This window comes from Cyclospora cayetanensis, unplaced genomic scaffold (genome assembly GCF_002999335.1).
Source record: "Cyclospora cayetanensis isolate NF1_C8 unplaced genomic scaffold, CcayRef3 CcayRef3_contig_202, whole genome shotgun sequence".
Taxonomy (NCBI): domain Eukaryota; phylum Apicomplexa; class Conoidasida; order Eucoccidiorida; family Eimeriidae; genus Cyclospora; species Cyclospora cayetanensis.
This window is the reverse complement of record NW_020312151.1, coordinates 33605-60334: the sequence shown is the minus strand read 5'-3', so window position 1 is coordinate 60334 and position 26730 is coordinate 33605. Positions and strand designations below refer to the sequence as shown.

At 54.3% G+C, this 26730-nt stretch overlaps 3 protein-coding genes across 3 annotated transcripts; all 3 read left to right on the top strand.

Moving 5' to 3' along the window:
* The first annotated feature begins 488 nt into the window (after window positions 1–488).
* On the top strand, window positions 489–4796 carry LOC113147394 (mediator of RNA polymerase II transcription subunit 15-like). Its single transcript, XM_026337812.1, has 10 exons — window positions 489–554; window positions 867–1050; window positions 1095–1195; window positions 1335–1397; window positions 1859–1909; window positions 2325–2469; window positions 2632–2677; window positions 3425–3946; window positions 4129–4324; window positions 4581–4796. Exons 1-10 carry the CDS (start codon window positions 489–491, stop codon window positions 4794–4796), a joined length of 1590 nt encoding a protein of 529 aa, XP_026193597.1.
* Window positions 4797–12476: 7680 nt separating this feature from the next.
* On the top strand, window positions 12477–13532 carry LOC34621771 (trafficking protein particle complex subunit 4). Its single transcript, XM_026337811.1, has 3 exons — window positions 12477–12527; window positions 12875–13073; window positions 13342–13532. The coding sequence occupies exons 1-3, from the start codon at window positions 12477–12479 to the stop codon at window positions 13530–13532; spliced, it is 441 nt and encodes a 146-aa protein (XP_026193596.1).
* A 1440-nt stretch (window positions 13533–14972) lies between these two features.
* Window positions 14973–17562, top strand: LOC34621770. Its single transcript, XM_026337810.1, has 4 exons — window positions 14973–15025; window positions 15316–15481; window positions 15645–15978; window positions 16085–17562. Exons 1-4 carry the CDS (start codon window positions 14973–14975, stop codon window positions 17560–17562), a joined length of 2031 nt encoding a protein of 676 aa, XP_026193595.1.
* The last annotated feature ends 9168 nt before the right edge of the window (window positions 17563–26730 follow it).

Below are 26730 nucleotides of genomic sequence, written 5' to 3'. Positions count from 1 at the left end.
GCCTCTCCTCCTTGCAGCAGCTAGCCTCCCCTTCGAGGCTTCCCTTGTGCCCTCTGAATGTGGGAACCATGACGACGCCCGGAGGGGCCCCCCTGGGGGCCCCCCCCTGCGCGAGGCCCCTCGCCGCACTGGGAGGGGCAGGAGGGGGCACCCCGTGCACCTTGACTCCCGCAGCGATTGCAGGGGCCTCTTCCGCAGCAAGCCTGGCTTCCAGCGGCTTGCGCTCGGAGTCTACAGCCAGCAGAACGCCTTCCTTGAGCTCCTCAGCCTTGGGGCAGATCCTGCTGCTAGGCGGAGGGGGGGGAACGAGCGCCTCGGGGGTTCCCTTGAACGCCGCTGCTTCGGGAGGCTGTGGCAGCACTCCTGCAGCCACAAGCACAAGCCTACACGAAGGCTTTCTCGCTTCAGCTGCCACCCCTGCCCTGTCTAACACCAGCCTGCTGTTCGCGAGCATCAGCAGCACCAGCAGCCTCGGGGAGCAACAACAGATGCAGCAGCAACAGCAACAGATGCAGCAACAAATGCAGCAACAAATGCAGCAACAACAAATGCAGCAACAGATGCAGCAACAGATGCAGCAGCAACAGACGCAGCAGCAGCACCAACAACAGATGCAGCAGCAGCACCAACAACAGATGCAGCAGCAGCACCAACAACAGATGCAGCAGCAACACCAACAACAGACGCAGCAGCAGCACCAACAACAGACGCAGCAGCAGCACCAACAACAGACGCAGCAGCAGCACCAACAACAGATGCAGCAGCAGCACCAACAACAGACGCAGCTTTCTTCGGGATCTGCGAATCTAGAAAGCATGCAGCAGGGGCAGCAAAAGAAGGCGCTAGGCGTCGCTCCCCTCCCCCAGTTGTACGTGCCTCAAAATCCTTTTGCTCGCCTTCCTGGAAGAAGCAGCGTTGCCAGCAGTCACAGCAGCAGTGCCGCTTCCCCCATTCCACCGACGACAGCTGTTGCTGCTCCTGCTGCTGCTGCGCCTCCTCCGCTTCCCCCTTCCTTGTCTCTTACGCCATCGCTACAGCAGCTGCAGACGGGTCTTATCCAGCAACAGCTTCAGCAGCAGCAACAACAGCTGCAGCAACAACAGCTCCAGCAGCAGCAGCTCCAGCAGCAGCAGCTCCAGCAACATCAACTTCAGCAGCAGCAGCTGCAGCAGCAGCTGCAGCAGCAGCTCCAGGAGCAGCAGCGGCTGCAACAACGACTCCAACAGCAGCTGCAGCTACAGGCGCAAAAGGAGGCCTTACCACAAGGATCTCATCAGGATCAGGCTTTCGCACAGCAGACATTGCAGCAGCAACAACAGCACAACCAAACGGAGCAGTTGCAGCGCGAAGACACGGGGGATCCCTGTTCACGAGCTTCTTCTAAGGAGTCAATACACGTGGATGCCCTGCTGCCAGAGCAGCAGCCGCAGCAACAGGAGGAGCAGCAATCTTACCGAAAGCAACTGCAGCAGGAAGGGCAGGAGCAGCAGGAGCTGCAGCAGCAGCCATTGCCACTTCATCTACAGGAGCCATCCCAACAGCAACAGCAAGAAAAAAATCCCCTGCAGCAAGAGACACTGCCAGAGGAACAGCAGCAGGAGCTGCAGCAGCAGCCATCGCCACTTCATCAACAAGAGCCATCACAAGTGGCACAACAACAACTCCATGATAACCTGCAACAGCCCCTCCAGCAAGCGCCACAGGATCACCTCATGCAGCAGGAACGCCTAAACCAACAGCCTTTACAACAGCAGCAGCAACTTGACCTGCAGCAGGAGCAGCTAGAGCAGCAGCAGCAGCAACTGTCACAGGTGCAGCCTCCGCAGCTGCCACCTTTTCAGCAGCAGCTAGAGCAGCAGCAGCAGCTAGAGCAGCAGCAGCAACAACTGTCACAGGTGCAGCCTCCGCAGCTGCCACCTTTTCAGCAGCAGCTAGAGCAGCAGCAGCAGCAACTGTCACAGGTGCAGCCTCCGCAGCTGCCACCTTTTCAGCAGCAGCTAGAGCAGCAGCAGCAGCAACTATCACAGGTGCAGCCTCCGCAGCTGCCACCTTTTCAGCAGCAGCTAGAGCAGCAGCAGCAGCAACTGTCACAGGTGCAGCCTCCGCAGCTGCCACCTCTTCAGCAGCAGCTAGAGCAGCAGGAGCAGCAACTGTCACAGCTGCAGCCTCCGCAGCTGCCACCTCTTCAGCAGCAGCACCAGCTCCAACACCAGCCACAGGAGGCATCAGAGCAGCTCTGCTCGGAATCTTCACAGCAGAATTTGCTGCTGCTGCCCCAAAGGCGAGAGGCACTGCAGGAGATGCTGCAGGAAAACGCTGAGAAGGCCAGACAGGCGCAACAACAGCAACGCGAGGTGCCGCAGCAGGAGTTTCAGAAGCATCAGGACTGGCATTGCGACAAGGATGAGTTTCAGCAGCAACAGCAGCAACAGCAACAGCAGCAGCAGCAGCAGCAGCGGCAGCAGCCACGCCTTCGGGCATGTCAAGAACTGTGGGGTCCTCAGCATCAAGCGAACCAGAGACTGCCACAGGTTCATGAGCATCTGCAGCAGAAGGATGCTTTCTCTGAGCACGACGAGCAGCAGCTCCAACAAGTTGAGACGCCGCAACCTCAGGAGCAAATCACAGCAGCTCAGGCACAGCAGCAGCAGCAGCAGCAGCAGCAGCAGCAGCAACAGCCGAAGCCTTCTTTCCCTACCTGGCCAGCTTTCGCGCAGAAGCAGCAAGAACGGCATGAGGAGGAGGCGCTTCAGCAGAAGCAGCCACAGCAACTTCCCTTGCCTTCTGCGGAGCACCTAGATCCTTCTGCTAGCCCTCTGTTTGTTTCCGAAGTTTCAATGGAGGGGGGACCTTCCGCGCTTGGTGCGTCCTCTCCCGTGTGTGTGTGAGCACGATGCTGGCGAGCTGTTGCTGCAGCTGCTGCATGAGTGCGCAGCCTCCCCAGTCTCGATGCTTCAAGTCTGAGACGCTGTTGCACTGAACCTGCTTCCTAGATTAGAGAGGGGTTGTCTCTTGTCTGCTCAAGAGGCTTCAAAAACGGAGATCCGCCTTTGTTGTGTGTGCTGTCAGGCACTGCAGCCCGTATCTGGCACCCCGATCCAGCATGGCTTTTTGAAGATTCAGAAGGCGTTCCTCTCGAGGCACCAGCAGTTTGCGCTGCCTCTGTCTCTCCAGTCGCGCCTCAAATGAGGCCGTCGGAGGCAGAAGAGCTGGCAGCAGCTGAGCACGATGAGGGGCAGCCACAACAGCAGCAGCCGCGTGGGCTGCAAGAGCAGCAGCACCAGCTGCAGAGTTCAGCCTTCCCAACGGCAGAAACTCCTTTAACACGCACCTTTTCCGGTAGACGTCCTCCTCTTGCCAATTTGTTCGCCATGAGCGCTTCAGCGGTAACTGCTGCATCAGGAGATGATGTCATGCAGCCCCTGCAGCAGCAGCAACAACCCCAACCGCAGCAGCAGCAACAACAACCCCAACCGCAGCAGCAGCAACAACAACCCCAACCGCAGCAGCAGCAGCAACAACCCCAACCGCAGCAGCAACAACTACCCCAACCGCAGCAACAGCAACAACTACCTCCGCAGCAGCAACAACTACCTCCGCAGCAGCAACAACAACCCCAACCGCAGCAGCAGCAACAACAACCCCAACCGCAGCAGCAGCAACAACAACAACCCCAACCGCAGCAGCAGCAGCCACCGAGCATCCCGACTACCGCTGCCCTTCCCCCCGCAGCAGCGCCAGCAGTTGCGCCGTCATTTTTGGCATTTGCTGCAGATGCAGGATCCCCCTCACCAGCACGCGCAGCAGGTGCAGCCAATGTTTCCTACATTCCCTATAAGGTCAAGAGCAGTTCGGCAGAGAGGCACCCTGAAGGCGTGCAAGGAGTCGCCTTTGCCCTCAGCAGCGGTGGCCTTTTTTGTGTGGCTAGCGGCGACACCAGTGTGGCGTGTTGCAGCACCATGCGGCTGCTCACTTCTCGAGAGAAAGAGTCTCCTCCTCCTTCTTCCGCTGCAGCCGCTTCTAAATCCCCGTCTGCGCTAATCTGCCATTTGCTGCTTGAGTATCCTGGGCCTTTAGGAGCCTCGGATCAGCGCACCACGGCTGCCCTTATCGCCTTTCTGAAAAAAGCTGTTTCTCTCCGGATGCCGCAGCAGCAGCAGGAGCAGCAGCAGGAGCAGCAGCAAGAGCAGCAGCGGCGGCTACCTGCCGTACAGACAACTGGACTTTGGCAGCTCCTGCTGCTCTTGCTGGAGCACAACGGAGACTTCGCTGCAGCGTCGCAACGGCTCTTCCCCAAAGACGAGCTGCAAGCGGCAGCGGCCGCGTTGGAGCAGCAACTGCAACGAGAGCAGCAACTGCAACGAGAGCAGCAACTGCAACGAGAGCAGCAACTGCAACGAGAGCAGCAGCAGCAGCAGCAGCAGCACAGCGCGAGCAGCAACACGTGGTGTAGCTGCGGTGGTCTTGGCGCTGTCGGGCGCCAGCTCTGCTGCGGAGACGCTGCAGGCGCTGCCTCGACTGCTGCCGCTTTGGGGCTGCATGCGCATGCACTGGCAGTTGCGAATGCCGCAGGTGCGGAGTCCGTGGATAGGGCGCTGGAGTCTCTGGCGAACGCCTTGGAGGCTTCGTCGAACTCAGTGGGGGCTGCTTCCGACCAGAAGAATGCAGCAGCTGCAGAAGCAGCTGCCGTGTGCAGTAGGGGAGGATGCTCTGTGTGGCTAGCTTCGCTTGCGCGCTTGTACAGAGTTCTTAGTAGGGCTTCCCTTCCGTCGCCTTCTCCTGGTAAGTGCCTTTGAGCGATCTTTCGTTGACTCCTGCTGGATGCGGGGAGGCGAACTGCGTTCCTGCTTCGCGGAAGGCATGCCCACGCGTGCACTTGCGCGTCTCCTCCCTGTGGACTGTGTCGGTGGGGGTGCATGCGGAGCATTCCTCCAGAAAGCCGCCTGTGTGTTCGCGCGATGTGCAGAGATCTTCAAGGGCTGGCTGTTCGTGGCAGCGAGCTGCTGCAGCATCCTGGGAGTCCAGCACCCTTCAACGCAGCTGCAGTTGCAGCAGCTAGGAGTTGGCTTTCACGCGTTTTCGCTGGAATATCCCGATGCAGCTGCAGCGGCAGCTCCCTGCGGAGCCGTCCACGCAGCTCAAGTGCTGCTGCTGCTGTCAGGAGAGAGGCTTACAGAGGGCGCCGCTGGACACCTTACCTTGCTGGGTGTGCTGCTGCGTCGCCTATGCTGTGCCATCGTCTGCAGGATGAACCGTGGAAGCTGCTTGTCACCATGCTCTTCCTTGGGTTGCTTTACCGCCTGGCAGTGACAGAGTGCTGCTGATGCTGCTGCTGTTTCTGCTTCACTTCACTCGCTGTTGCGGCAAAAATCGCTGATGCTGCTGCTGTTTCTGCTTCACTTCACTCGTCATTGCGGCAAAAATTACTGCTGCTCCATGTTGTGCAGTCTTGCTGCTCCTCTGCTGCAGGGGGTGCCCCTGGTGCTCGGCTGTTGCAGGAGGCGGAGCAGCTGGTCCTAACGGAAATTCTTGAGTATGCGCTGAGGATGTCGAATCCACAGGTATCCTTGTGTTACGAATTGCTGCTTTTGCCACCGCCTCTGCTCCTTGTTGTGCTCGCCTTGCGTTGCGCTTGCTGCTCAAAAGGGGTGTCCACCACTGCTGCGAGCGCTGCGCTCTTGCTCCTGCAGTGGGTGTACTTACACCTCGTGCCGTTCAAGATCAAGTTTGCAGCTCTCCTTGCGGAGTTTGGCCTCCTCAAACAGGTAAGTTGCAGCGACTGTCAGTGTCTCAGCTGCTTCTGGGTGCTGGCGCGGGTCGGGTGTTTGAACATTTTAAGGCTCCTGCTGGTGCCACTGCCTGCATTTTGTGTCTGTCCCCTGCGTTGCTGCTGCTGCTGCTGTAGGCTGAACGCTACTGCGAGTTTGCTGCTGCTTCCTTGAGAGCCCAACCGCAGGTTCGGGTGCCACAGCAACTGCGGGAGGTGCTACGGCAGCAGCTGCAGCTGATTCAGCAACTGCAGCTGCACCCTGTACTGCAGCAGCAAGACGCCGCGATTGCTCGGCTGCGCCGTGAACGCATGCAGCAGCAACAGCAGCAGCAAGGGCCCGCATCCGGCGAGACGAGCAGCGCAGAGAAACCTCCCGCTTTGCGTGGGAGCACCAGCAACAGCAGCAGCCGCAGTAACAGCAGCAGCAACAGCAACAACAAGGCGAACAGCAGCTGGCTGGGTGGTGTCTTTGTTGGCCTCAAGAACGCGGTGCTGCCCGTACTGGCGGGGGAAGAGCGGCAAGTCGGAGTGGAAAATACATTTTACTATAATTACGAGAAGCAAAGATGGGAAGAAAAAGGTGAAGCAAAGGCTGCAGGTGGTCTAGTCGCTTGTATATATACATATGTATGTATATTTATACGCGTCCTTGCGCAAAAATGGCATTCGCCTTGGTGCTGCTTCAGGGTGTGTATGGCTAAAGGCTCACTTCGCTGTGCTTCGCTGCTGCTGTAGGCAGAGAGATATCCGACAGTACGAATGAGCAGCAGCAGCAGCAGCAGCAGCAGCAGGCACCACCACCGCTGCCAGCAGCACCTCCTGTGGCTGGTGTTGCCCAACCCACCAGAGATCCTGGAGTTGACAGGAGGCGCATGTATGTGAATCCGTTTGGAGGCCCCAAGGGGGCCCCCAAGCTCGGCATTTCCTCTGCGGGGGTACCTCCTTTGGGATGCCCCCCAGATACGACGTTTGACGGCTCCGCTGTGAAGCCATCACTTATGCCAAACGGATGCGGCGCCTCTCACCTATCGCGTGAGCATTGGAGTTGCATTGCCTTCTCGCGCACACGAGGTCGGGTACGTAGGTCGCAGCAGATTCGTGTAGTTTTTGGGGGGGCGTGTGATTTGCGGTGCAGGAGGGCCAGTGGCCAACCCTATTGCGTTTCCTTTTGGGAGCTCTCCGCAAGCAGCAGCTGCCGGCGGCATCAATGCTCAGCAGCAGCAACAGCAGAAGCAGCCATGGGGCAAGCTGATGGCGCCTCCCGCATTCCCTGCTTTCCTGCGTTGAGGTGTACCTCCACTTCTCGTCGATCTGCAAATGTTGTCTCTACTTCTCGATAAAAGTCGGCAGTTGATGGCCAGGCTGCAAACGATCGTGTCTGTTCTTGAGTGCAAATTCACCGCGCGGAAAGCTGCGGCAACAAGTCCCACTATTGTGGCAGCCGCTGGATTAGCCAGGGGCTCAGACTGTGTCTAGAGAGGCTTTCACTATTCCCATGCTTCGTTTCGGCGGTTTGTAGGCTCTAGGATCCGCTCAGGCTACGGCTTAGCGATTTGAGGGCCCTTGATGCCTTCCCAAGAAGTAGAGAATCAAACGCGACAGCGCTTGATAGCCGCTATTTTAGGCTAGCACCTCTGCTGCTGCTGCTGATACCGTTTCTGTTGCTTGGGGGGAGGAGGGATAGCTGCAGCGGAAGGGGGAAGAGGAACTATTATCAATGAAGTATTTCAATCTGTTCATTCCAGCGAGATCTAAGAATATCCTCTTCCTCTCTAAGATGGCCCTAGTCTCTTTGAAAACGGCCTCAAAACTCCTGCTGTGCGGGCAGGACCGAGAAAACATACAAGCTACGGCGCTGGCTGCAAGAGAGGCGAACGCATATATAGACCAACAACAGCCCCAGCCCGATTACCAGCAGCTGGTTTGATGTACAATACGAGAGTTCGTCATGCGGTGACTCGATGAGGAAACCCAATCCGGTATATTTTATGCGCCGCTTGTAGTGAGAGAGCAGTCATGCTAAATTGAACTCATGGAGGCTTCTAACTAGAACTTATAGAGGCTTTTCTCCAACTGTCTAGAGATACACAGATCGATAATTAGATGCAACCGTACGCATTCTCCTTGAAACAGGCGACTTGTAAAATATTTTCATCGCCACACAAGTATTTATATGGTTCAACGCGGGCCTAGCCACTCATGGAGGGGGCACCAGCAGACAGCTTTGCGAGCCTACCTGGCTGTGGAAAAAGAATAAGCTCTAAGGTTCCCGCAGTTACATGCGTCACAGTTCGCAAAACAAAACAGGGGTTACCGCTGAACACCCCATCCTGCTGCCGTGGCTGCTGCAGCAGCGCCTCCTGCTGCTGGGTGCCGTGGTTATGGAGGTTTTCCTGCTGCTTCCATGGCTGCTGTTGCTATTCGCGGTGTTGTTCAGCGCACCTGATCGTGTGTTTGCCTAACAAATGACACGAATGCCGGTGCGTCCAGGGAGGCACGCCAACGGGCAGGAGAAGTTTCTCTGTAACACTGGGGATGTACGGGGCTGCGGAGCGAAGAGAACTGCTGTCGGAGAGCGACGGCAGTCCGCCTGTATTTCAGCTGGGGTATGTGAAAAGGGAGCAGAAGGCAGAACCTCTTCATGCAGTAGTATGCGCAACTTGTAAACAGGGGTCGCTATACACAAGGATTTCACGATGACCATACACAGTGCAGCACATCTTGAGGTGCACAGACAGTCTTTGCAGAAAGCGTTTGCCTTTGCTTAGCGTAAAAAACAAGTATGTACCTTTAAATACAGACACCTGGGGATATGTGCCGCATGTCGACACGTCAGCTAAATAAGGGGAGCAGAAATAGCTGAAAGCGCATTTGCCGAGGAGGGCACGGCAGGACAAGCAACAATGCTGACAAAAACAAAACAGCCAAACGTCACTAACACAGGCGTGCGTAGATGAAACCCTCTACTGATGCGCTTAGCCTCCTGCAGACGCTGCGCTTCCCTGTACGTCTTTGTCTCCTGTGGATCCTGTCTCCCCGCCGTCCCGGATATCGCCAACCGTTGAAGTGTTTGCGCGAATAATGAGTGCCGCCTCCGTGTTAGCTACAGAGAGGGCGAGCTGCACTTCTGCTGCAGCCGCTGCTTCAGTGGCCTCTTGGTAGCCCGTGTGGTGCAATTGCAGCAAGAACAAAGCGCCGGTGTACTGCGCCACCATTTCGAATGCGGTAGCACTTTACATGGACACCAATAGGGTTGTTGCTGCTCTGACAAAAAAACGAAGCACTTGTATTCTTCGAGGCACCTATGTACGTATTTTCTTCCGACCCTGGTATCGGCCTCATGACGAGAGGAACTCGCGCGTTTTTGATGATGGGTAGTAAAACAATACGCGGTAAAGTGGGTAAACGTACTGCATCAACATAGCAAGAACATCCCTAAAAGCCTGCGCATGCACATCTGTGTACTGCAGAAAGCCTCCAGAACGGTGAATCTACAGTGCACTCTGACTCTACTTTTCTCTTGGTTCCCTTCATCCAAGACACAACATGCATGAGCGTATCGCCACATCCAAATCTGCATACGTGCTGCATTGCCTCTGTGGCCATGCACACGAACGTTTGCTTTGGTGCTACTGGGATACTGAGGCACTTGAATCCACCAAAGACAGCTGAAAAAACGGGATGTGTTGCATGTGGCATGGGGCTGCACGGGTGAGGGGGCTGAAGGACTTTACATAGCCCCTGGATCGATAGTATGGTGCAGGTCATCGATTGTCGTTTGCTGTGAGAATACTTTCATCAAGGTGCACATTTTAAACTTATCGCAACATGTGGCACGGCAAGCATTTTCGTGTATCCCTGCCTTTACAGCTTTCTCCTTTTTAGCACGTGCATTCTGTTTTTTCTGGTTCTTCCGTTATGCTGTCCTTAGCTCTGTCTTCCAAGAATCCGGAAAACAGAGGCCCTTTTTGTGCAGCGCACTGGAGCTACAGGCAGCAACAGCACGACGTCAACAGTGAAACTGCTACTCTACACTTGGGCACAGTTTACTTCACCAGTTATACTTAAGCAAGGATTACCGAAGAACTGGCCACTTGGCTTTGACAACCGTAGAGCAAAGTAGACATAGCTAACATGTAAAGTCAATTTTGAATGTGTTTGAACAGACAGATTATATGTTCAACTAGGCGTGAGTACTTAGGAGGCTCAAATGGTTCAGCAACGTACATTATAGCTGTCCCTTTCCTCTCATGCGGGAATGCATAGGGGCATCCGCAAGGGCGGGGGGAAGTCTTTTGAATGGCCATTGAGCAACCTTGTCTTAAACCTGTATTTAGTCGGTAGCTAAGCGCCTGCCTACTGAGATCTCAGAGGAAGTTTTTTGAACAATTCGCCAGACAGAGGCTACGGAGCTTACTCCTCGCAACTTTTTGAAGGCCTCTTCCCTTGACCTTTGTCTACATAGCCAACGGTTTCTTCCAGAGTTTCAAACGCGGAAGCAGCAAACAGCCAAGCATTTAGCGAGTCCCCAGGATGCCTCTAGGCCCAGCATAACAATGCACAACACGACCACAATCTAGCCTTTACAGCAAAAGGCCCAGGGATCTCGGATTTGCTGGTAGCCTGGGATGCGGTCTCGCAGCAAAGAGTATGTGCTGTCATGCCCAGATTGCCAGCAGTTGTAGTCGCGAAGTCGCTCCAAATGAGGTGCAACAACCACATACGCCGAGGTCAATAAACTCAGCAAATATGCCCATTCCATCCCTTTCTTCAGCTTTGTCACTATTCCGCAAGTCGCAAAAAGTTCTTTCCGCAGGTTTGGAAGCCCCACGAATTCTAAAGGCGTATCACGGCGGATATGGAGCTGAAGTGCCTTATTGCGTTCTGGCGGGCCACTAACACCTGCCCTCACATTGATCATATTATGATCACTACGAACTGCCTTGAGGCAGATAGAGTGCACCATCTGCACGCTTCTGCAAAAGTTGTGACTCCATGCCTTCAGAAACCGGAAACTCCTCCGCTGTCCTGTATGCAACGGATGGGCACGGAATACGAGGGCGCATGCTTCTAAACGAGAAGGGAGGCGAACGGGTGAAGCTACACTTTGGGACTCTTTATCCCACTAAGTATATCTATGTACGAGTTAGGAAGATTGTTTATTTTGTTCGTTTGTTCGTATACCTTGTTGATAAAGGAATAGCTTTACACGATACAGTAGCACACAATGCTGCGTGGATGTGCGCTAAAGGCTGCTATGTGCATCTAGCTGTGACTGCTTGGAGCGCTGAAAGAGTGCAGGTACCTGCAGCCTAGTTGTTGCTTTCCCCTCATGTCGAACTTTAAGGAATGTTAGCAGGGGAGGGATTAAGGTCCTTTTGGCGAAGTGCTCAAGTGCTTTGTATTGTGTGTTAAGAATGAAGCTGAGTGTCTCCCTGATGCGACCATAGATGGTGCGACACAGAGACGTTTGACGAGGGAGAGATACGGATTCTGCGCAGTGTGTCTCCCGTAGAATGTTGCGGCTTGTAAAATAAAATGATACTGTGGGCGATATAAAGCCATTATTGGCTTCAGGAAATTCAAAAACCTCCTTTGGGTTCTGTTCGCTTCATACTCCCCACACGTTTAACGCTTCGTCTAAAGTCTTCGTAGGGAGACAGTCAACTCCAGATAAAATCAGGCACCGAGTTATTGAAAGCTTCTCTGAACTAAGCTCAATCCTTCCCTTGCCAGCACCCCTTAGAGCTTCGAAATAGGGGGAGAGGAACAGGTAGGTTGCAAATAGCTGCATTCTCTGAGGACTCCTAGCGTCTACAGCTAGATGCACATAGCAACGTACAAGGCACACATACAGCTTATTGTATCAAGTAACGCTACTCTGCAATTAAATTAAGGATACGAACAGCCACACAAAGTGACTAATTTTGTGCTAATGCCCAACTGGATATAATAATATGGTAGAATGTATCGAAGTGTGCCTTTGCCCCCAAACGCAAAAAGCGATAGGCGTACACAAAGTGGCAATGGCATGCTTGCATTAGGAGACAGCTGGAAAATTGCGGGTAAGTGGATGAACGGAAAAAGATGGGCAAACACCGGGTGTAGGGGATAGGGGAAGCAAGGGGCAGACAAAAGAAGAACTGCAGGAAAAGCACACTAGTAAGGGCGGTGGGTAGGCGCCTTAGTAGTTGCTGCCGCTTGACTATATGGGGGTCTCCTGCAGCTAGACGTCCCCACGTTCCCATTAGAGGGTGTAGTCGGAGGCCTACCAGGGAAATCTTTGTGCATTCACGTGTCTCCCTCTGTGTTGCAGTTCCGTGTCTACCAGCCTGGTTCTTAGAGGCCTGGGGCTATGCCTGCGACCCCTGCTTCACTAGGACCCCAAATGCAAAACCTAAGAAAAAATAATAAGAGAGAACAGGGTAGTAGACGGGTTTGGGGCTTCATTCCTTGCATGCGCGAGCAGCTCGCAGTCTACAGACGGCAGCAGCAGCTGCAGCAGCTGCCTGCTATATGCATATCCGAGTGCCACATTCCGGTTCCCCCTAGTGCATTTACATATTTGTTCCAATTAGTACTTTTGTGCACGGTGTTTCACCGGAATCTGAGAGGGCGCAGCTACGAACTCTAGAACCCCTTCAGGGGCCCTCCCTCTTTCCGCCATGCACACCCTCTGAATTATGTTGCTGCTGTCTACATAAAAATGCTTTCACTCTTCATTAACAACAAGCACGGCAGCCTCGTCTTCCAGCGGGTTAGCGTGGCCCCTTCCACTCTCCTCAAGAGCCGACCACTCACTGCACTCTTGGGGGCCCCCTGCCTCTGTTGCAGATGCCCCGTTGAATCCCTTCATTAACCCCCGAGACCAACGCTGGCCCCTCTCATGAGCAGTTGAGCGATCTTGGCTTTCTAACTGTGGCCTTTGTGCTCGGCTTTGCCGTGCATGTGTATGCGCTGTCTTTCACGGAGGGAGAAGGCATATGATGGTTGAGACGCGTGCATCAATCCCTCCCCATTTTCTGTTGCCTCGTGCGCTATTGTGGTGTTGCCCCTCGTGTGACTGATATCGCTGCGGCTGTTGCTGGATCGCTTGTGCCTCAGAATTTCCGTGAGGGCCTGTGTCTCAAAGCCAACGACGCGATTCGCCAGGCCTCAACCTTTCATGGTCTTTCAGAAATAGCTGCTCAGCTCTCACCTGTCAGGCCGCCTGCCATTGGGGAGCTTTCCTTCATTCAGCCCAAGGGCATCTGTATCATCGAAGCCTTCGGCTTTAAGGTGCAGTGCCTCGAGACGCTCACTGGTAGGCAAGAAGCAGGGCATTCCACTAAACGCGAAAAGCTCAGAGGTGACAGAAAGAAAGGGCTTAGGGATTCAAACATCCAGGGGGGCCCAAAGCTTTCACGTGGAAGCTTCAAATTCTTTCTTTCGCGCGACAGCACTCAGCTATATTTTGCCGATCTTCTGGTTTCTCCGCCTGCTTTCGACCCGTTTCCTGCAGGGATGCTGTTTTTTTGCTGCCGAATCATCATTTTTTTAAAAATCGAGGTGTGCGCTGTGTATGTGTTCAGGCCTGCGCTTTGTGCTGGTGGCCGAAACTGGGGTCTCTAGTCAACTCATTGAGAACTGCCTCCGTCAAGCCTACGCCGCCTACACAGACTTTGGTTTGAAAAATCCCTTCTATGATTTAGATATGCCCCTTAGATGCCAGCTCTTTGAAGAGGAGATCGATAAGATCTTTGGCGACTACACGAAGAGTTGAAAGGGCCACTGGAGCAGCCAGCATTCGTGCTTGCCTCGATACGGGGGGCCCAGCGCTTTTGGCAAGAAAAGGAGGAATATCAGCGCAGTCTTCGGCGTTGCAGTTTCAAGGGTGTACACTAGCAACGCATTTACGCGTGGTGCAGCGTACCGGGCAGCTCAATCTGCAATAGAAACGGCAACGAGGGAGAGGGCAGGGGCAAGATGGCGCTATCTTTAGCCTTAGGCTCTGCTCTTGTAATACTGGTTTGTGGGCTGCTGTTCTTCTTCTATTGCGGCGTTGTGTTCTACATAGAGGCGGACACGTTTTCGGTTTCCTCTGAAAACAAGCAAAAGGCTGCAGCGGCATGCTTCCTTGCCGCGGCAGCTTATCTCTTCCTTCTCACCGTCACCTACTTCTCTCAGTGGCATGCTAACAAACTGCCCGAGGCCTTCAGGTGGAGGGCACTAAGGCAACGAGCCAGAGACGCCTTTTCAAGGATGACGGGGGCCCCTAGAGGAGGCCCCCTCGGCGCGCCGACAAGCAGGGGAACCCTCTCAAACGCCAGACAGCAACTTGAGCTGAGGCCTTTGGTCAGTGGCCAGCCCACCAGGGGCCGCTGGTGAGTGCGGGTGTCTGAGCTACGCAGAGTCGTAGCTCGAGTGCGCGCTTGTGTGGCCCGTTTGAAACCGACTTTGGGGCTTTACAGCTAAGCAAATGGCATTTGTTGGCTGCAGCAGATGCAGCTCGCCTTTGTGGGTGAAGAACTGTTCTCAATTTGTGCACTGGCACGGAGCAGGAGTGACGCGGACTTGAATTTCGCAACGGCAGGTCTCCCCTTACAAGGCCGTTGCTCGTGTTTTTGCTGCATCTATAATAAAGCACCCAGCTTGTGGTATGATTCCCCGAGTTTACGTGAAACTTTACCCGCGAGAAAGTCTCGGGGGCCCCGTACCTGCGTCAGAATGCTGGCCGGGATGGTGCGGTATACAGCAATAGGCAGCCGCTCAAGCCTTGCGAATACAGGTCGAATTCCCCCTACACTAAGATGCCACATGTACTTAGCGAGGCTCGAGATATCTGCATTAGGTGCTGTGGGGCCTGGCGCTGCTAGCGGTCTGCTGCTCGTTGGAGGGGACTAGGGGGGCCCCCGCGCAGCGTGTGGCGTCCCCGCCTGGGGCCCCCCGGCTTCCTGGCCTTTTGAGGCGCTCCAGTGTACTTGGCGGCACGTAAAAGGGGGAGATCCGTTCTTAATGCGTGCTCAGTAGCTTTGTTCATGCTGTCTCCCTACGGGGGGACCCCTACCGTATCCCTGTGAGGCCGTGTGTGCGTTGAAAGAGGTATGTAAAGCACACAGCAAGGGGCTCCCTTTTCTGCCCCTCCCTTTGGTCCTTCCGAACGATTCGTATGTCCTTCTCGGCCTCAAACTCTCCTCGAGACATGGAGAAGGAGCTTTTTAGAATGCAGCAAGGGCCTGCTGAGGCTCTCTTTCCTGAAGGGGGATGCCTTACAAGGTCCGAGGCATCCTCTCCAAAGCGTCGCACGCAAGCTGGAAAGACACTTGGGGGGCTCCAGCGCAGGCTTCTCCCCAAGGGATCGGCACTTGAAAGAGAGGCCTGTCGGGCTCCCCGTTGCAAGCCTGTCCAGCAGTGGTTGCCACAGCGGCATGTGCTCCCGCTGTTGTTGCTGCTACTGCTGCAGAATGGTGGGGCCGCACAAGCAGCAGACAGACATCCTTTTGGTCTGGGAAAGACGAATGAAGGCTCTTCTCACGGGCTTTTCCCTGCCCTCCCAGCCAAAGAAGCACTGGGGCCCCCGCCTTCGGTCTGTGTGAGGCGCATGCCAAACCCGTGGCTTTCGTCCTCCTCAGAGGCTTCCACGGCGACAGAAAAATCTGGAGCGCTGCATTCACGGACAGGCTCAGAGCAGCCCTCCTCAGAACTCCGATCGAAAAAGCAGCAGCAGCAGCGGCAGGACGCTGCAAAGGCAAGCCGCGGAGTCTACTCGACGGCTGTGGCTGCGGATGCTGCTACGGGTGCTGCCGCTGCGGAGCAGCAGCAGCCGCGGCAACAGCGATCACGGGGGCAGCTTAATTTACAGTCGCAGCAAGATCTACCCGGGGAAAAAACGCAGGAGCACGCTCAGCAAGGTGGCAGCAGCCCGCAGGATCAGCACATTCAACAGGATCAGCACCAGGATAATAATGAGCAAGACCAACAGCAACAACAGCAGGAGAAAATTTTCTTGCCTTTTCCCGAACTCTGTCAGGTCCAGCTAGCCCTAGGCTCTAGAGAGTGCTACGATTCGTTGAAGGCCGCTGTCGAAGCAACAACCGCCGAGTCTGTATTGCCTTCCTTCAGGCGCTATCTGAGCCTGCATGCAGAGCCACCCCCCATTCTGCCCCTCTTCCTGGGGGGCCCCCGACCTCCTGTGCCCTTCCTTCTCCCTCAGCCGACGAATGCACCGGGTATGAAACCCTCCTCCACTGCCTCTAATCCCTCCACCTTCTCACCTGCGAGGAGGGGGGGCAGAGGGAGGAGGAGCATAGACACTGCTGCTCCCTTTCCCGAAAGGAAGGGGTCCTTTTTCGCGCTTGCTCCGCTTCTCAGACTGCTTTGCCGCTTCGATTGGTGCTGCGACTGCTACAGGTGATACTCTTCGGGCTGTCTTGAGGGAAGGCGTCATCAGAGTGGGGCTGCTTGAAACTCGTTTCCTGCCTTCCTCCGTACGCCATCTCCCAATCCCGGAGAGTCAGCAGGAGGAGGCTCTGCAGCTCCAGACGAGGCCTGCTGGCGTCTCTTTTCGCGTTTTAGAGGTGGCAATCTCATTGTTGTCGTACAACTATGAACGTCTCCTGCCCGCGGGGGCCCCCCTGCGCCTCGAATATCTTCTCTACAGCAACAGGGCCGCTCTCTTTGCCGCTCTCCTCGAGGGGTCCATCCACCTGACGGAGCCGGCTTTGGCATATTCAAACATGCAGACAACCAGCGGAGGCTTCGCGTCCCTCCGACTGCACGCAGCACTCGCCCCTTCCGAAGACGAGATCGGCGCGGAAGCTGCCCAACAGTGGGAGCCTTTCTGGCACAAGCAGAAACGCAAACAGCAGGCCCAAGACGAGCAGAGCTCTTTGGCGTGCGTCGATTCGTATGGCCCTCTGGTGTGGGGTTCTTCACACTTTTTCTCGGCCGTCTCGGCAGGCACCCCATGGGCAGCAGCGCCTATCCTCCTAAGCACGCAAAAGGCCCTACGGGTACAGCGTGTGAGCGATCTTGGAATCGTGCTCATGAGGTGGGGTATTCGGGCTCCTTTGGTTCTTCTTGAGGCAGCGCTCCCCGAAATTGCGGATATCGCACTTAGCAGTCTACCGCCACAAACCGTTTTCGGTCTGGTAGACATGACACCGTCCGAAGGGACCCTGCCCGATCCTGCTGCATCTCCAAAGCCCATCGCGAGCGTCTCGCATCACGCCTTCAATGCAACGGGTAGGGGGGAAGGACGCGCGCAGGAGGGGCCCCTCTATGGGCCTGGCCGTGAGGCTTCCCAGGAAGAGGCGGGGAACGGTGTCGTGGATGCCAGCGTCCCCATGCAGGGGCATAAAGGCGGGAGCTTCAGGGAGAAAGTAGAAGACGGCGCACAGGTTGGAGGCGGGAAAAGCGTCTTCTCCTCCGAAGCCCAGTTCAGTATCCCGGGGGCTTCTGTGCTGCAGGGGGGAGTTTATCTGCTGTCTTTGTCGCAGGCTCTGCACGCCATTCATGAGGGGGTGGCTGCAGGGCTGTTGCATGCAACGCCTTTGGGAGAGCTGCTGCAAGGCTTCAAAGATGCTAAAGTCCCTCCGGGGTCCCCGACCCCCACCGTGGCGAAGGCTCTCCCCTGGCTCCTGGAGGTAGACGCAGATCTTACTCTCCCCCTCACTTCCTTCTTCAGAAAGCCGGAAGGATCGCAATGCCTCCGCAGGGATCGGCAGGAGGAATTCGCGTCACTTGTCGCAGCGGCGGCGGAAGCAGCAGGAGACACGCGGAGGCTCTTTTTGATTCCCGACGATGAGCTTTGACTTGTCTCTTTAAGAGGGACTTATTTTGGTGGCAGGGTTCCTCAAGTGGCACGCTGGGAGGTTGGAGTAGGGAAGGGGAGGCGGGGGGAAGGCGGTCCATCTCTTGGACAGGAATCTTTCGGTAGGCCTCTGGGAAAACGGTTCTTTTTTGATGTCCCCCTGCAAAGCTTTGGATGGCATAGGAGCTGTGCGAACCAGACCCTCACGCATGCGTGGCGGCACACGTAACAGCAGTTTCGGGTAGTGCTGCTACACCTGCACCAGCAGGAAGCCCTTAAGGAGTAAGCTCCGTTAGTGCCGATGTAGAATACTCACGGGCCCCTAAAGGGGGGCTTCTGTTAAACTGGTGGTGTCTGGGGGGCCCTCTTAAGGGGGGTTTCCCCTCTTTTCTGGTGCGATGGATGGGGAACCGTCATTTCTGTGGGAACGCGGTGTGCATCACTTCACGGCGGATCCCGCGAGTCGATCTAAGTCTTTCAGAACTTTCCCCAACTTGAATGTTGGCTTCCATCATTCAGTGCAGATATGCCTAAAGTCTCCCTCGAAAGGCCATGTTTTCGCGACGTCCGTCTGGCCATCACTGGAGGCAGGACGGCCACAACACAACTAGGTAGCTTCTCCTGTGGAGTGATCGCACATGCTGTCTAGTGTATAGACACAGGTTCCTGCACGTTACCTGAAGCATAACTGGGAAGCCTAGTTCTAAAGACGAACGAGAAAAGTGTGGCGCTGAACACTCTTAAAGTTGCACTCGAAACACTTTAGCACAGCTGCAGCACTTTCTTGAGCCAACCTGTTTCAGTGATGCCTGAAAGGCGTGCGGGCGGGAAAAGAGGGGGTAGGAGGAGCGGCGATTTATTATTCCAGCTTGCCCTCGGGCCTCAGCTGCTGACCTTTCAGGTATCGCTCTTTGATGTTTACGGCTACATACGGGAGTACGCGGTGGACTTGAGCCTTGTACGTTAGGTTTCAGCATGTAAAGCGCCAGAAGCAGTTTCGGCGATACCGCTGGAAACGACTGGCATGCATAGATGCCACATTTAGCCGGCTAAGCTACACTTCTACACCCTTTCTACTGCAGTAACTGTACTCAAGGATGAGTTGGTAGGGAGTTTACTATTGGGTTTGGCTGTCTTCATATCCAATTCACCAGCAAAGAAATTCAGTTCACTACGATTAGAATAAATGTTGTGTGTGTGTGTATGTGCGTGTGTGTGTGCACTATAGGTTGCTGTGTTATTGCAGCGTACTGTGAATGCAAAGAGTGTTTAAGAAGGCTCAGGTGTGCGCATCCTAGCTGTCCCTCGCCCCTCATGTCCGACCTCTGAGGGGCGCAGGCAGGGAACTGGGGAAGTCCTTTAGCAGAGAATGCATTTGCACTGATATTGTGTTGAGTCTGGGGGAGAAGGCTCCCCAACGGAGACCTCAGATGAAGATTTATACCTTTGCGAGAGTTAAGCTAAGAGGCCAAGGAGGCAGAGGAGACACACGAGGGGCGAGGAAAGGAAGGATAGAGAAAGGTGTACAAAAATGAGGATGCCACTAAATAAAGATATCTATATGTACAGAAACAGAACAGCTGCGACGCAGGCAAAGCAAGACTATCAAGCAAAAACTGAAGCAATTTGAGCCAAATCCAGAATGCAACAAGGAGGAGAAATCAACGTCTGCGGCAGGCTGCATTTGAGAGGCTTTGGTAAACCCGCCTTTCTCTGGAGGGGATGAGGGTGCCGTTTGGCGAACCCCCTGTATTGGTACTGCAATAGAGAAAACCTTCCGCTATCGTTTGCCGCTCCGGTCTATAGGCGACTCCGACTTGCTGTTCACCACACATTGAGCTCTACGAAACTGTGTGGCGTCCCGGTAGAGACTTCGTATAGGAACTGTTCAAGTTTTGACGTATGTGAAAGACCTTGATTGTCTTGTGGCGCTTTGAAGCACCTGCGCGTACGGGAAAAGAGGGGAAACAGAGAGAGGACAGCCACGTCTAAAGATGCCGCATTCTGCGCGGCAAACGGCTGTAACACTGCGGAAATGTGATAAGGTGCGATTGCATAGGCCTCACATTGCATGTGTGCACACCCAAGCCCTAAATGGAAGTCGGCGAAATCCTCAGGGTGCTGCCTCTCCTTCCACTTCAACCACACCGCTCTCCAGCTCCCTTGGTCTTCCGTTCTATTTTTTCAACATTAAAAAACTCAAATACGCTCAACAGTACGCCAGAGAGAGTACGATCATTGCCGACGTCCATAAATAATTCCTCCTCAAGGAGTTTGGGGGGCCCCTGGCTGGGCCCCTTCACAAGGCAGCCACTTGGTTCGTTCGCTTGCCTTGCTCTCCCCAGCACTGCTGCTTCTTCCTGCTGCTTGTTAGTAATTTGCTTGACGAATCAATCCCACAGGCACGAGCACACGAGCTCATGGCGCCCTCCGGTGAGCTACACCCAACACGGGAGCAGCAGTGGCAGAGGCGAAGCAGCATCAAGCAAATTGCTGCAGCTGTACAAGGCGCTAAAGCCGCAGCAGATGCTTGAAACGAGGCAGGATCCAGCTCATAAATATGCACACCACCGGCACAGGCAGCAGCACCACTGGCAATGGTGGATGGCAGGCCTTGTGACGAGTTGTGTATTCGTTGCTCTCGCGCAGGAAAGGGCGAGCAGAGGCCTAGGGGGCCCTCTCTCAACGATTTTGCCTTTCAGGAAGAACTTGGTGCGGAATCTTCAATCCTTATATTGCCAGAACGCTAAGCCCCTAACTGCACGTTTTCTGCATGCCTCCCCTTTGCGTGCTGGAAAGTTCAGAGCCGCGTTTGCTGTGTCTCTTGCCTGTCCGCTTCAGACGTGAGAGAGCAAATAAATAAAAAACTCAAGGACGCTCTGGAGGCGAAGACTCGCGAGGCAGAAGCCGCTAAGACTTTCTTCGTCGAAGCAGATGCCCTTCTGAGGCCGCTCACGCAAGTGCAAACTCCCCTCCCCGGGTATAGAGAGCACCGTACACTGGGGGTGTATGTACACTGGGGCCTTCTGTGTGGAAGTCTTACGCGTCGTGTCCCCTTTTCTCCCCAACCACCCCTGCCTTTCCCCCCACGTACATATCGGTAGAGGCCTCCCGGGGGCACTCCAGAGCTGCGGGGAGATACCGAAAATGCCACCACTCGTCAAAACGCACAGTACGGGATGCCGTTGAAAGCGAGGCTTCAAGACACGCCAAGGGCACTTGGGGATGGAGAAGGAAAGAGTCCTTTAAGGGGGTTTGTAGAATATTTCAAAGGGCCCGTCCTTAGCTGAGTCAGGCTTCTCCCTGCATTCGTCGGACGCAATATGCAGAGGCAACGCTTCACCGCATTGAAATTTTCCCGGGGCATGCAAGCAGCGCACGGGGCTTTTTTTCGATCTATGGAGGAAGACGGCACTTGTGCTTCAAGCCTTTTGCTCTTGTTGACTACGAGGTGATGTGCTTCTCGTGTGCCTCTATGCATTATGTGTGTGTCCGCTCTGCGCAGGACGGAGGACGAGGACGGGTCTAGCTTGGTTCGTCGGGTGTCAGATGGACTGCATCAGCTCCTTGGTTCCTTAGACGCCTCTCAGCAGCAGCTCAAACGCGCGTGAGAGCAGACACCCTAGCAGCAAGAGTTGCAGAAATATCAGTAGTAGCAGCAGCAGCAATGGCTGCTGCTGCCGCCGCTCAGATTGGCGGGAACTTGTCGGGTCACTTTCTGTGTCAAAGTGATTGCACGATTAATTATGTGGGGATGCATGTATGTATGTGATTATGTGTGTGTACGTGTGGATGTGTGGATGTATGTCTGTATGTATGTGTATATATGTGTGTGTACGTGTGGATGTGTGTCTGTATGTATGTGTATATATGTGTGTGTATACGTGTGTGCGTGTGGATGTATGTCTGCATGTATGTGTATATGTGTGTGTGTACGTGTGGATGTGTGGATGTATGTCTGTATGTATGTGTATATGTGTGTGTACGTGTACACGTGTGGATGTGTGCCTGTCTGTTGATAAATACCAGAGCAGAAGGGAGGCTGCAGCTGCAACGAGAGGTGCAGCAGCTACAACAGCAGCTCGCGGATGCAGCTGCTTCCCTGCGCGTAGCAGTAGCAGATCGACAGAGGCTTCAGGAGATTGAGAGACACCGAGATGCCTTACGGGTTCAGACGGAGGTAGGAAGGGGGCTTTTGCTAGGAGCAGAGACACCTGGACGCCTGTAGGCCTAGCGTATCCACATGGCATGTGGCTACCCTTAAGGAGTTGCAGCCTTGAAGCACCAAGCAACGTCAAGGGTATTATACGATGGCTGTTCTTCATTCCTGTGCCTGCCTCTAGAGGGTCTACTGCTCAGCGCGTAGGGTTTGCGCGCAGGCACAGCAGCAGTCTCTTGATCAGCTGGCAGCACTCATAGATGGCCTAAACCAGCGCTGCAATACTTTGGAAGCTGAGCGGTGGGTGTTTAATGGCAGTTTGGCTTTTGTCAGCAGCAGCGAAGAGCATGTGTTGCTGGAGTCCAGGCAGCCGTTGCTGTTTGAACTCTCGGGGCTGTGCAGGTTCCGTTGCAGCAAGTGCTCTCGAGCTGTTGCTGCTCCTTTAAAGTCCGATTTGATTTCGCTGTTCTTGTTACTTCTGTTCTTGCATGATGCAGACGCGAATGGGCAACCGCTTCCAGCACAACAGTAGAAGGCAGCTCATCCTCGTTTCAGTCTCTGTTTGCCTCATGGGGAGAAGGACGGGGAGAGGCTAGGCAGAGACGCGTGCCCGATGAGGAGACCGGAGATGTTCTTTCCTACACCCTCTCGGAGGGCCTTGAGGTGAGGCAGATTCTCTGGCTTGCTGCTTCTACTACGTGGTCCCTTGTGCGGCACATGCCTGCATCATCGTTGTTACCGCGGCGGAAGAGCAAACCCCTGCAATGATACTACAGAGCGCAGAAACATCGTCTGAAGGGTGTTTGAGGGCGGAAATTGGACAATCAATCGTTTATAATTGGGAATAGGTTTGGGAAGATGCTTTTCTCTGGTGGTGTAAGGCGCTATCTTAAATGCACTTGCATGGTAACCATCAATACGCTCTCCCCCTCCAGTGCCTCTGTCCATCGATTTCTGCAGGACGGTCTAAGGCGGCGCACACAAAGGCGTTGGTGGTGCTGTTGCAGGAGACGTCCGTACAGTCGCTACAGGCGCTGGGCTGACTGCATTGTACAGTGACTGGTACGGAGGAAAGCCCCTTTCCAGGGGGCCAACCTCTTTGCTGTTCAGCGAGCAGCGTGAGAGGGGGAGTGTGACAGCCATAGACTCCCCTTAGGCGGCAGGCTGAGCGCGCCTCCCTAATGTGGAGTAGGGGAAATAGTGGGCATCATTCGGGTCGTCTTTATTCTTTTCTCGGGAGCTGCCCCTTTCTCTCCCCAGGAGCAAGAGTGGCAGTCGCATCTCCCCGGTTTCTTGTTCTCTGCTGGAGGCTATTTACAAATTTCCGTGCCTCTTCCTCTGCCTTCTAAGCCCCCTAGTGCAGCTACGTAGAGAGAACAGCATCTCCTTTGCTGCCGTTGTTGACCCTTCCTCCCTCCTGCTGCCCCCGCATTACCCTTCCTCTTCTTTTCGCCTGTATGCTTCGCATAGTTACTCAGATCGCGCCGAGCGGCACCACAATACGGTTTTTCAAACAGCTAGCCTCTGCCCTTTGTCTCTCTGCGTAAGAAGGCACCCTGAGACCTTGGCCTTGCGCCGTGTGTCTTGTGTTGCCTCCAACCGGTTTATGTGCTTGCCCCTCTCATTCTGTCCGTACGCCTATTATCCCCTTGGTCAGTTGCTCTTGTGCCTTCCCGCGCCACGGCTAAGCCCGCTGGACACACGAAGAAACGTTACAACCGGTAGCTTCTGAATAGCTCCTGAAACCCCCTAGGAAGTCCTCCAACCCCTTGCAGTGAGAAACGAGATACGCTGCAAAAAGACAAGTGGGACGCTGGCGTTTCTGCTGCTAAGATATGTCCCCGCTGCCTATGTTTCTTTGATTTCATTCGTGCCTAGAGGCACTGAACAGCGCAAAGGGAGGAACTAAGTGGCAAGAAGGACATCAGGAACAAAAGTAGAAGGGGCTGATACAAGCCAGGACAAGGGGGCTGAAGGAAGGAACAGGTGGACAGATTTCAAAGTCGCTCAAAGAGTCCCTTGAAAAACCCAAGTCAACGACATATTTATGGCCTTTTCATTCCATCCAGTTGTGACTCTGCTCAACAGCAACACCCAAAAATTAACTCCGTTCCGCTTCCCTCTCCACATTTGCCAATAAAAATGCCTGAACCATCTCATGGGCCTCTTCCTGAGCATAGTCGCAATCCCTTGACTAGATAAAACACCCGTGTCATCGCGTCCTAGACGAGGCATCTGGGGAGGAAAACGAGCAGGGCAGATACAGAGCGAACGAAAGAAAGAAAAAGAGAGTTGGGGTGGAAGAGAGGGAAACGGGGCCTACACTGATAGGACTGATATGTGAGTCAGCGCTCTTTGTCTCTTCAGCCTCTTGTCTTGTCGCCGTTATGCGTGGGCCGTAGGTAGCAACACCAAAGGTGCCCTTGGATTCCAGACTTTTGCCTCCCCTTAGTGGGAACTCCCTCGTTGCGCGGATTGCTAAATTGATCGCGAGTGCCTCCAAGTGTCACTTGGCCTTTGGTGGTTATTGTTCCTTTGTTTAAAACGAGGATTGAAAAGCGGGTTCACACTGAATGGATGGCCGAAGACACTCGTAGCCTCTCTCTGTGCATACACCCTGCGAATATGCCGCCTCCATGCGGCAAGAAAAGGGAAAGGGAAGCAGAATGTAGAACCCTGTATCCAAAGACTAAGGAGAGCGACACACAACTCCAGACACTCAACACAGTATGAAAAATTATGAGGTATGCTCTTAAGTAGGTTGACTCTTTCTTTGCCGGCGTCCCTCTGGCCTCCGATATGAGGAGAGAGAGAGAGCTAGCGGGCGCATCGCTGCTCCCTCGAAGCCTTCCTACCGGTGACAGCTACTTGCACATAGCAACCTCTAGAGATATCAGGCTCAGACCATTGCCTTCTCTTGCATTGATCAAACACTGCAAATGCGCAAGCGGCGTTTAAAACACCACCTGTTTGTCTCAATTTGTGTGTGAAAGATGTGTACCTACAGAGCAACATCTAGCACTCAAGGATACTTTGTTTTTCGAGAAGCGTACAGTTTTGAGCTGAGGTTTGTACTTCAAGCCATTGGTATTTTTACAACTATTCCTTTGTTCAAGAGAGCATCTGCAGGAGGAAATGTCGAAGGGAAGCATCATGGCGCGCTGCACACGAATTTCGGTGGTCGCGCCTTTTGGGATGCACAGGAAATATTGGTATACGACTGAGAGTTTGTCGTGTGCCTTGCTTGTTACTCAGAGTCTGGAAGGGGATTTGTAGCTCAGCCCCAAGTACTTAATAGAGGCTACGCAATCCCTGTCAAGGAAGAATTGCACCCGGCTGCTCCACTGTCATGAGCCCGCAATAATGTCACATTGCTTAACAGAAGCGAGTGAGCATGAGCGTGAGGAGCTGGATGCTCTGGAAAGCGATTTATATGCATAGAGTTCCTGGCCGCGCTTTGGGGAATGCACTGAAAGTGGCTTCACAGAAATGGGCACGCCCTGCCTTCAGCAAAGGAAAAGAAGCACTATTACTCATTCGATGCCTCCAAAACGTACTATGAATATGGAATTCATGAGCAAAAAGCGATAAAGAGAGCAAAGGTGGTGAGCTATTAACAGCTGTCTCCCCCATATGACAATTAAGAATTAGCTACAACGAGTAATCCCGCGAAGTCACTGTACCCATGCATTGGCTATTGCGTAGGGCTAGCTCTACACTCCACAGGTGTATGCCAGGTATCTGTGCGTCAAGTTTGTCCATGTAGCTGCCTATACAGCTCGAACGGTTCAGCTTCAGGGGCCCAGGGCCCCGGCTTTTCCCTAAGGTAGGGCAGGGACTCTGTGCTTTAGGGGACAAAGAGTACTAGAGATCTTTGCAAGGAATGCAGACCTTTCCCGAAGGGTCCTTATGAAGACTGCTTCCTCTGTGAATATGAGCGAGGAGAACCTATGAGGTGCTGCTCTCTAGGACAACACGACTGAAAGCAGGAAGAATATGACTTCCTCTCCACAGTGATTACTGCACGGGAGCGCAAAGTTGTGTCCTTTTATAAGTCATTGCCTCTTTCCTGGTGTTTTCCCACCCACCTTCACTTCGGGTAGGGGGCGATTTGCTTGCCAAGCACTCAGTACGCGCAACTGTTGTGCTGTTCTTGTGCTGTAAGCCAGCGTTCCCCTCTCTTGTTCCCAGAGAGCGGTTGGTGCTAGCGCATGGATGCATCGTTTAATCCCAAAGAGTAAGTAGAAAAAAAACTGCGATGTCTTCTTTGCACGTGTATCGATATATTCCTCAACGTGACGTCACAATGACCCCGGCGAAAGCGTCCTTTGAGTTCAGCTCACGGCCATTTCAAGGAGCCTGAAGCCGATTTCACTCCGCATCGCAGGGAATACCTTGCACGCCCTCTCATTCGAATCTATATCCCTCAAAAGCTGAACTCTACTGTACGTGGTAGATCCATTGGGGGAAGGGTCTCGCAGGACCTTACGGCAGGAGGAAGACAGAACTGTGCTCGCTCCCCCTCAAGAACCCCTCGCTTGTATTGCAGAAGACACAGATTAAGTCCAATTACGATGCAATTGGTGGTGTGTTACGGGTCGGAGGCACGAACGTCTCCAGCCCACGGGATAGGGAGCCTAGGCCGTCTGTCTCCTCGCAGGATATGCGAGCACTTTGCAAATCCGGCCTCTCTTTCACTGATTCAGGGCTCTGCACTGGCCCCGGTATCCTTTAATTGAGCAAACGGAGATTCGGCTGTCTCTGAAATAGTGCTCTTCCCACGCAGTGCACTGGCAGCGTCCGTCTCGCCCTTGTGGCGTCAAACAGCCGCGCAGGTTGTCGCCGGGGTTGTATGTGAGTGTCTCCCTTACCGAAGCAGGAAATACGGTGAACTTAGCCTCTGTAGAGTGCCGTTGTGCTTCTCTTTAGTGTTAGGGGGCCCTTCTTCCACCCTACGAAGTCGAGGGCCAGCCCTAACCGCAGGGCCTCCTTGTATCCCGCCGGCTGCTC